The following is an 11,250-nucleotide window of genomic DNA, read 5'->3' on the forward strand; positions in this document are numbered from 1 at the left end:
CTTAGCAACTCACTCGCTCATTGATCACTTAGCAACTCCCTCGCTCTTTGGTTACTTAGCAACTCACTCACTTTTTGGTTACTTAGCAACTCACTCACTCTGGTTACCTAGCAACTCACTCACTCATTGGTTACTTAGCAACTCACTCGCTCTTTGGTTACTTAGCAACTCACTCACTCTTTGGTTACTTAGCAACTCACTCAGTCTTTGGATACTTAGCAACTCACTCACTCTGGTTACCTAGCAACTCACTCACTCTGGTTACCTAGCAACTCACTCACTCTTTGGTTACTTAGTAACAAGCTGTTGAGTAACTTTTGGGCATTAGCAGTTTAAAGTTTCAGCAGCATGCCTCATAACTGCTCAAAAATAGAAAAATAACGGCGTGGAGAAAAGAGAAAATTAGTCCAACAGCTTGAGAAGAAACTGCAAATAAAACAGGAAAGGTCACGTCACCAGTTTTTCCAAACATCTTCACCTTGGTCGTGTTTGTGTGGTAAAAAGTGTATCCTTGAACTCTTTTGCAAGTCCGGCATGTAGCGAATATATTTTTTCAGCTATCTAACCTCAGATTGAACTTGTAACGTTCAATATTGTGGAAGATTATCAGCTTTGCTGAACGTATTCCTCCTGTCTTTGAAGGAACTTTCTTACAAGGCCAAACAGAATCTTTCATAATCTTTTCACAGTGCTGATGATCTGTTACTACTTTACACCACATAGATCTCTTAATCAGAAGACTTCTGGTTTCCAGTTAACATCATGTTGTTTGATAATTATGTATGCTGACTCACTTTTAAGACAGTTTTGACATTTAGCAAGCAGATTAATATATGAATCATTCAAAAGATGCTGAAGTTTGATGCCTAGCTCCAGATGTCTCTGCTCAGTACTCTTCTCTGATAGTAAAAAATAAAAAACAAACATCCTCCAGATTGTGTGGGAGTGTCAAATGAACCCATCAGCTGTATGTCAGGGCTCATAGCAGCCCACTAACAGACACACATGGATGTATATATATCCATATTTTCATGGCTGCTCAGTGTTTTCTCTCCTGAATGGCAGCAGCAGAGCCTGGGAGCCGATCAGGCCCTCATACATAACACTCAAGCGTTGCCAGTTTGACAGCCATGATGTTTTCTCTGTGTAGCCTGCTTGGACAGTAATGAGAAAATAATACAGCGCAGATTCTTTATATTCTTTGGCGGTGAGTTGGGGGTGTCAGGAGAGTTGTTCCCATTCGTCCACCAGCAGAAAGTATTCACAGTGTTTCATTTCTCCACATTTTGATATGTTACGGCATTATTCCGAATTGTGATAAATCAGTGTCTTCTGCACATAAATACTTAAAAGGTATAATTTACTCAGATAAATATGGAAAACCAAGAAATCACATTAACATAAGCATTCACAGACTTTATCTACTTTGTTGATCCACCTTTTTAATCTGAATCACCTACCTTTAGTTAGTTTAAGCCATTCTTAAACTAAGGTTATTCAAATAATCTGTTATTTAGGTTATTTGAATGACCTAAATAACAGATTAAAAACAAGACATGTCTTTATTGTTGACCTTATATGTGTATTTGTTCATCAATTTAGCTACAAAAAAGGTTGGTTATTTTGTTGGTATGTGGTTTGATTAAAATGCAATTAATTCCAATTCATTGATTAGACGCTTCAATTTACTCATTTAATCGAGTACCACAGTTAATCTCTATCGAGCTGTATGACTAGAATTTATTCAGAATAACTGGATTTATTTAATCTGAATCTAGCCTGAATTGGAATCTATGTAAATTGGAGTTGAATTAAACTGGTTTGTCATGTAAACCGTCCTGACATCAATTTGTTGTGGAGATATTGCATTTAAAGAGGCAGTCTTATGCAAAATTGACTTTTTGAGTTTCACATGGTGTTATAATGTTTTTCCCTCATCCAAAAAAGAAAAACAAACGAAAAACAGAGTGCTGCTTTAATTCTTTCATGCCTGTTAAAGAAATATTATAATCTCCATGGCAACCATTCACCTGTGCAAAACACCTGGTTGGATCTAGCTCCGCCTTCAAGACGCAGCTCCTCCTCTGAGCTTCAGTTTCCACACTCCGGCTCCCCCACTCAGATCCTTCAGACTAGCCAGCACCAATTAGTAAACAACTGTTGGAGCTGAGCTCATTATAAGAGCTGCTTATCAGTGAAACGCTGCTAAAAATGTTATTAGCATTAATAGAGGAGCCGTGTTGTGATGACTTCCTGAAGTTGGAGTTTCAGAAAGAGCAGGAGTTTTAAAAAGACTAAAGCCCAATTTCAAGGCATTAAATTACAAAGTCAAATTTCTTTTAAGTCATATTTTATATATACAACTGCTGAAGGTAACATAGTTACTTGGTTGAGCTATAAAATGGGAATATGTGCCTGGAAAATACAAATTACTGTCCCTTTAAAGTCAAGGACATTTCTGGTATTAAATCTGCTGAATTGGGATATTTTATTTTCTGGTTTGGCTGATTAAGTGGAAACTGTGTCAAGATCCACAAATTCCTCATTTGAAAAGAATGAAAATGGAAAAACAACCCAGAGAGGAATTGAGTGTGTGAGGATGTGTGTGCTGAGGAATAGGTGCAGGGCCAAAACAGGAAGTGGAATCTCATGGACCTTTGCCCTGATTGCTGGCCTTCGTTAACCCGCTCATTTGGCCGTGTGACGGACGGGCTGCAGCGCGGCAGGAGCTACAAGCCTGGATCGTCTCGACGGTTCCAATGCGAACACGAGACTGTGTGAGATGTAGCAAAGCTTATGTTGCCCTTTCATCTCAGCATATGGTGAGTGTGGAGCACCGAAGCCCCGGTGTGCAGACTGTACACATTAGATTAGTTACATCTAAGTAACAGGGTAGAGGTGAAGAGGACGCTGGAGGGAAGCCCAGTGGGGGATGTGCTACCTCTGCGCTCTGGCTTCCTCCCTGTTGTACAATATGGCTGCATAATAACTGAGCCCAGATGGGGAACCAACCTCAGCATGCTGAGGCACCGAGGCTTTTCTCCACGGAGCCACAATGCCATATTACATTAAACCAACTGCAGTTAAGGTGGAATAGCAAAGGAGAATCCCCTCCTGTTGGGTTTTAAGGAAACAGACGGGAAATAATGAGGGTAGTTTTAGTTTTGGCTGCCAGGGAAAAAAATTGGCGTGAAATGAATTCAGAGATGTTATTTTTCAGGAGGGAAAAGAGGAAGAGTCCTAGGGGAGAATAAACGCTTATCATGTTTGAATCCAGCCCTGTGTGTGATGTGATAAATCATTTTATCATCTATTAAACACAACACTTTCCTCTCTGAATTAATTCCTGGATGAGGGTTGTCTTTCCAACAGAACAAAAGGATTTACTTTTAATGTTTTTCAGCCTCTTTATCTTCCAGAATCACACTGTAGTTAGTTCAGTGTGAATAAAAGCATCCCCACAGAATCATATTGCCTCCACCGTGCTTCACAGGTAGGAAAGTGAATTTAGTATGCAGGTCAAAACATTTATTTTGGTCTCAAACCTCCTGCATAAAACCCTGATTGTCCTGTCAACGCTGTCGTGTTTGGTGATATTTGCGATGTATGGAAAATACATTTTGTCTCAGTAGAAACAAATGTTTGTAGACATTGAATTTATAACACTAATTTTTATTTATCCTGTGCAGCTATGCATATGATTTTACTTTAAATTAACAAGCAAAAATTTCCCCTTCAGAAATTTGACTGCAAATGTGGCCTTTTGGTGATAAAGTCCAAACAATCAGCATTAGAGCGAGTTGAACAGATTGCAGCCAATCAAAATACTCTGATCTGATCATGTGACAAAGTGCTAGCTGGTTAGCACAGCTAACGGCTAAAGGGCTTCTTTACGGTTCTTTTAAATGGCAGAGATGCAGCACTGAGATGAAATGGTGAATTTGGTTGCTGCATTAGGATTGTTATGTTTTAAATTGTTAAACTGAAGAAAAAGTTTCTAGAGTAAAATGCACAGCCGTCATTGACATGAGGGGAGCTTTTTGCTAGTGAATTTAAAGTAAAAAAGTCATGCATAGCTGCACAGTATAAAAAAATGGTGTCTATTAAGACTTTGTTTCTCCCATAAAGCAGAAGCACAAAGTGGACAAGACAGATTAATAAATGAACAAACTAAAATGTTGTTGTTTTCTGGAGAACCACAGAAAACAACAGCATTTTAAAAAGTCTAAGCAAATAAAAAGAGAAATAATCAACAAACAATCGAATACGAATTTCTGCAGCTCCTCCAGAGTGACCTCGGGCCTCCTGGCTCCTTACTTCCCCAGCCTGGTAGGTTTGGAAATGTGCTCTGAAGGTTGTGATATTATTTTATAACTCCATCCACACATTATATTGCTAATTGGATGACTTTTGAAAGCAGTTTGATTGATTTTATTTCAGGGTGAAAGAGGTCGTGTATTGTGAATGCTGAACTTTCTTTGACGTTTGTCCTTTCACATTTTGCCCTGCTTTGCGTTTGTCTACCACATATAATTACAATAAAAAGAAGCCATGAATATTCTCTCCACCCACATCTACGGATGATTGTCACAGCACGCCATGTTACATTTTATGATGTGTAATTGTCTCCACGAATATTAAAAATTTCTTTGGTAATCCGTTTGCAGCTTATTTCACAAACGTGGAGCGTTTTATTCGTGGAATGAAAAGGCAATTTACAGGAAGAAAATTGGATGATGACAAGCAGATTTGTAATGCCACGGGTTAGGTAGTGTAATGGATTTGGATGCCACCAGACTGTGAGATGAGTGTCATTAGCCTGTTGCCCCGGAGACACATAGTCATAAAAATAACTTCTCCAAGGCAAATGGCTGCATTTAGATGTAATTGAATTTGAACTCTTGGCTGTGGGCTCATCAGGAAGTGACCTTACACACTTTTACACATTCAGACCATCGGTGGTTTGGACTCAGAGGAAAATATGACCATGGGTTTGAGCGTGAATGAGTTTGTGACTCTCTGGTTATTTATGTTTTTACATTTTCTTTGTAAACAGGACATCCTGCCAGAGGCTCCTAAGGCCGCTCCCGTGAACAAGGTTTCACAATACGCCTGCCAGAGACGGACAACCATAGAAAACAACAACAGGATTTTCACAGTAAGAAACACTTAGTGGCTGCCCTGCTTTGCGATGTAAAACGCTCCTCTAATCTGTTCTGCTCTAATTGGATAGCTGGCTTGCCTCACTCACCAGCAGACTGACACAAAAAAACATTAACCTCCGAATGAGCAGCATCTGCAGCCGCGACGTGCCGGCGGCAGAGCAGCTGACATGCCGGTGATCCCTGCCACAGGGGGGCAGACATGGACACGCCCTGCAGCCCTGCCGCCGTATCAATCTCCTGTCTTGTCAATGGGAGCGATGGGTCCGTCTCTCTGCCATCTGTGGGTTTAGGATCACAGGAAGGAGAAAATCAGCAGTAGAAGAGGGGGTGACTCAGGTTTATTAAGTTAAAGCTGCAGGATGTGACTTTCTTGTGGTATGAGATGGATAATCTGTGAAAAAAATCAAACCCCTTTGCCTTCTCCCAGTGCTAACTGGAAACAACCAATCAGAGCCAGGAGGAGGGTCTTAGTGGTGTCAATCAAACTCTGTGTGGTGCTGCTCATCCCCCCCTTATAGCTCTCTGCTGCAGAGTAAAACAGTAAAAGTACTTCACTACTCTTCATATATTTGAAAAATCAACTTTTCAGAAATACAAAATCTTACCAAGTATTTTTTGTCTAGTTCCTTAATATACTTGACATTAGACAAAACTAACTTTTAAGTAAATAATTCCTGAATATCCTCCTGACTACCAGTAGTTCTTTTTTGTCCTCTGTAGAGGACATTTCTAAACTCGAATATCTCCCACCCCCTGCATTCTACTGAATTCATTCCTTTTGGTATCTGGAGAGGACATTTGGGGCTTTTCAATGATACCACATGTGAAGGGGTGGGACTTTTGTACGTACCTTTTTCTAATTCATAAAAATGGCATTCAACAGTAATAACACATTTTATGGGAAGAGACAAAGTAAGTGCATAAAACCTTTTATTACCTTACAAAGAAGGTGGGATTTAAAAACAATGGTGATTTTCCTGGTAGTCAGGAATATTGATGAAGAAGTACTAGTTCCACTGGTAGATTATTTTACTTATGTCACAGTCGTTACCTAGCAACACCGGCCAAGCCATGAGCTGTTGCCTAGCAACCCAATTCTAGTTCCACCGGCAGAATATTTCACTTACATTTTTTCCATGTTATAAATTAATTTATATTCCAATAGAACTAGTACTTTTTCATCAATTTTAATGAATTATTTACTCTCAAAAAGCCTATGTTACTGAAAAATTACTTATTGTTTTGTTGTATTTCAAGTTTACTAAGATATTTGCAGTAGAAACTAGACCAAGAATATTTTATAAGATTTCTTTTAGTGTTTGCAGTGCTTTAACATTTATCTTTCTGAGAACTTTTTATTTTTACTCCCTACATTTTAAAATAAATATCTGTACTTTCTACTCCTTATATTTTCACATAGCACTGAAAAAGATAATGATAGAAAAAATCCACCGCTCACACAAAAGCTGTGTTATAGTGTCTGTCATTCACCATTCAGCTGGATGAAACCACAGCAAAGCAGAAGGAAAACACACGGTGGCAGGAGAAAACAGAATCAATGGAGACTTTAACCTGAATAATGTTGCAAACAACAGAGGAAAACATTCAGAGAAGCAAAACATTCCCCATCTGTTGCCTTATTTTAAAAATCCTTCCATTTGTTGGCTCAAAGAGCTATTAGGGACGAATTCTCTGTCTTGTGAGGTTGAAATGATAAGTATTTTGTAACATTTCTATACCAAGACAGTGCAAAAGAGAAAAAAAATAATACATTTTGCATAACTAGAACTTTTTATTTTAGACTTATTGAAAGTAATTTTTTATTCTTGAAGGTGAAAATTACATTTTACTTTTTGTACCCCAAAACGTGTACTTTTTCACTTTTACGTGAGTAAAACCTGTACTTGTACCTTCACTAGAATATTTTTCAAGTATCTGTACTTCTACTTAAGTGGAAAATGTGAGTACTGTTGACACCTCTGGCTCTCAGCCGGTCATGAGTGCTAAGGCTAGTTAGCATGATAGATAAACAGTTTTCCTGCAACAGTAAGTTGTTTCTCCACCATTAGCACATTTAGCAGCGCATTCATGACTTTGATTGACAGCGCTAAGCCCCTCCTCCTGACTCTGATTGGTTGTTTTGGGTGTAAGTCTTAAGACGGCAATAGCAGCTCAGGGAAGAGGTGGAGGAGGTCGATCTTTTCCCAGATTATCTGTCTCATATTAAACATTCACAACATAATGACAGTTTTAATAGATATCTTAAAAAAAGCATATTTTTTAAAATCAAAGTTGCATACCTTAGCTTTAAGAGTTGGTAAGCGGGAAAGGATGTTGCATTTATGATGATAATTAACAGCAGCTGCAGGTGGTGAATGAAACATTAGTAGAGGAAAAAGGAAACAAGCTGGTGTCAGCATGTGGTCAATGTAATTCCCTAGTGAGGAATAATTGACTTGTATGCTGATCATTTAATCGCGTTCCTTTCCACTTAGATTAAATACTAAATTAAAATGTATTTTCAAACAAATAATTAAAAAACTCGACACCTGTCTGGCTTAACATTATGACTAGTTTGGTTGTATACTGGTTCTTCGTTTGGTGTTAAAGCATTCCTGACTCTCTGAGGGAAGGACTATTTTAATAACTTTGGCCAAAAATGATAAAGAATCAACAATTAAAAAAATAGAGATATAATTAAAAATGCAGGTGTTAGTGGTTTTTCAGCGTTTTCATGGAATAATTGCTTTGAATTAACACAACAGAATGACACGAAAAACACCAGTAATAAATATTTAATCTTTTTTTCTGGTCATTAGGTTAGAAACTATATAGTTTTTCCACAAAAAAATAGATCCATCCTCTTTTGCAAAATAAAAAAGTAATAATAATATAAATATCTTGATTATAAAACTTTAAAACAGAAGGGAAATCATGTTTAAAAATAAAACTGCATCGCATTTCCTATTGTAGATATTTATCTAAAATTGTAAGTTTTTAAAAATATGCAACATTTGCAGCTCTAGATGTGTCTTATTTTGCTGGACGAGAGTAAAAGTGTTGCAGATTTCTGGGTTAGTCCTACAGACACTCACAGCAGTAAGATCTGGGGGTTTCTCACGTTAAGTCAGAAACCCTGAAACTGGTTGTTGTGCTCCTCAAACTCTTCCTGAACTCTTTTTGCCATGTGGTAGAACAGACTTCAGGAAATATCGTCTCCATCAAAGGCTTGTATGGTCTGCCCAAATGCTTAAATCATTTATAAAGCACTATAAAAACAGCTATTAACTGCACCAAAATGCTGTACTGTATTCATGAAGACCTTGGTTATTCTTGTGCTATAACACTTTTTTCTTCCACTCAACTTTCCATTGATATTCCCACTTTGAAAAGCCAGACTTGTTGTGCTTACCCTTAATGAATGTCTGCTGGATTACTCGTGAGTTTATCTGTAAGCCATCATTATTAAAATTCCAAGAAATAAAGGCCTGAAATATTTTTATATATTATGCAGATTTATCTCAAGAATCTACATAATATATGAGTTTTTGAAACAAATGGCAAACTTCATCTCAACATTCTAATTTTCGGAGCTGCGCTTGTCCTTGCAGTGAACTCCTCCTCCTCCATGTAGGAATCCAGCTTTCTGCTTTGTTGTTCTTATTTTGCATTTTGTTGCGTCTTTCAAGCAATCTCGGCGATTTATTTTTGCCTCTGACTATGAAGATGGGAATCTTCTGTGTGTAATAAGGTGAACCAACTGCCAACTCCAAGTTTGCGCTTGTGTGGGAGCACGGAGACCCCTTGATGAGTTTTTGTAAGACCTATTAAGCGCTGCTTATGAGGGCCTGTGAGGCATCTGCTTCATAATGAGTCTTTACTTCCCAGAGAGGCTAAATGTTCATATTCTTGGCACACGTGCCACGCTGCTTGCCCACGTGTTTTTGCATGTGTGTATTAAAACTCTTACAGACTCTCACACGTGTTTGTCCACATGGACGGGCAGGTGCAGATGTGCACACCATCAACACGCTCTCACCTGAGGGAAGCTGCTGTTCAAGTTCTGATCCACGGTTTCTTTCCACGGCATTAACTCCATAATTAGCAATCCCCCTCTGTTTTCCTATCCCCATGATTAACTCATTATCTCCGCATAAAGCCACACGGAAGGAGAGTTTCTGATTAGAAAGGTTGTTCTAGCTGTGGACCTGAGAAAACTACAGGTAAAACACTTCACCAGGGCAGAAAAAAGCAATTACTTTGACTAGCCAAGTCAGACAGGAGTAGGAAAAAGAATGTGTTGCATTGCTCTTTGACTGTAAACCAAATCCCTGCTTAGAAATTATTGCTAGCCAACCACCCAGGAGAACTGTGATAGGATAGTGTGATAATGCTAATGAGGAGAAACCAATTGATCCATATTGATGATCCTGAATCTGCTTCACTGCCTGCTTGGTTACACAATATCTCTACTAAATGTGCCTTCCCTGCTATACTTGCATTTAGTTTTCTGCATATTTGTTGAAATACTCACTACACCTAGTTGCTTAACTGCATCCCTTACACCAATGGGGTCAAACACCTTTTCATTTTGGGCCATATCAAAAATCTGAATGTCCTTAAAGGGCCAGTTGTACCAGGATGTGCTAATAAAACACATTAAACTGCTAAAAAATATTAACAAATATCTGTTCAATAGCATTCAGTAGGTGTTTTTTTAATGTTGAACATCTTTTGACACTGATCAGTCCATCCAGGATCTTCTGATTGTTTCTGCAGTTTTTTGCAATCAAAATCAAAGAGGCAGCAGTCACTTAAGTCCATTGTTTTTGGCCAATTTTGAGAAAAAATTGCAGTAAAAATCTGAAAAATGTTTGATTTTGAGTGAATTTTTCAGATTTCTGAAAAACTGGAGGGACTTATTCATGTAATTTGGAGTCTAAAGGGCCACAAAAAACAGCTACGATAAGCCAGACTTGGCCCCCGGGCCTTGAGTTTGACACATGTGGCTTACAATATTTCACATTTCACACACCTAAGTTGGATTTAATTAGGACTTTATGAGAGATAAATAAAAAAACTGTGCACAATCGTGGCAAGGAAGGAAAATGACATAGTTTTCAAAATCTGTTGCAAATCAAAATATGAAAAGTGGCTCAAATTTATATTTAGCTTATTTTCCTCTGACATGCTAAATATGTTCCTCTATACATTTCAGCTTTACAAGTTGCATTTTCTTTCAAATATTGAAGAAAAATCCATCAATCTGCACATTTTCCATGACGAATTTTGAGTTACGTTCCGAAGAAAAATCTGCAAATGTGGTGTAGGTCCACTATACAGACCATTTATTAAAAGCAAGAAAATGCTTTAACATATAAAATATATGAAACGTAGCGTAGCCCCTCAAATTGTACTGAGTTAAATGGACATATTAAATTTTAGATAATGAATAAATGATTAAGTTATTAAGAACCTAGGGTTTTTCATGATTTTGAAATGATTTCTTTTCCTGTCTTGTTGCTCTGTTTTTAATTTGCCGATATTTTTCCTTGACATTATTCAACACTATTTCCCAGCAGTTGTGAGTCACGGTTATGAATGGCATCTCCACAAATAAGCAGCAAGTCAGTGGGAGAACTGTGAATGTGGATGTTATCACTAAATGCAATCTCGTGGCGAAATGCGAGACTGTGTGGACTGAATTTGTGTTCTGTGTCACAAGGTTCGCTCTTTTCATAAACTAAACGCCGACTTTTGTGAAACTGACCCGAAAGGAAGTTACAATCGGATGTCTCCCTGGGCAGCCAAGTCAATTTCCTCTCTGACTGATTTCCTTTTACCTTTACACTTTTCAAACTTTACTTTCCCCTCCTATTTCTGCACTTATTTGTCTCTAATTGAGACTTTTAGTCCCTCTCCCAATCATGTGTTGAATCAACTCGACTTTTTTCCGTGTTCTGCTCTGGTTGTGGCAACGTCTCTTAGCCTAGTAGCTGATTTATTGTAAAAGCCACTTCTGGTCCTAAAATGAAAAAAGCCCTTAATTATAAATCACTCAACTCAACCCCCCACACCCCCCCCC

At 38.2% G+C, this 11,250-nt stretch overlaps 1 protein-coding gene across 1 annotated transcript in view; it reads left to right on the forward strand.

Annotated features, from left to right (window-relative positions):
* dntt (deoxynucleotidyltransferase, terminal) overlaps positions 1–11,250 on the forward strand; it is a 72,303-nt gene that overhangs the window by 12,298 nt on the left and 48,755 nt on the right. The window contains exon 3 of the mRNA XM_015015258.1: positions 5,057–5,158. Within this exon, the coding sequence (XP_014870744.1) occupies positions 5,057–5,158 (102 nt within the window). The remainder of the gene's footprint in view (positions 1–5,056; positions 5,159–11,250) is intronic.

This window comes from Poecilia latipinna, unplaced genomic scaffold (genome assembly GCF_001443285.1).
Source record: "Poecilia latipinna isolate Pla-1442-1.1 unplaced genomic scaffold, P_latipinna-1.0 Scaffold1896, whole genome shotgun sequence".
Classification (NCBI taxonomy): Eukaryota; Metazoa; Chordata; class Actinopteri; order Cyprinodontiformes; family Poeciliidae; genus Poecilia; species Poecilia latipinna.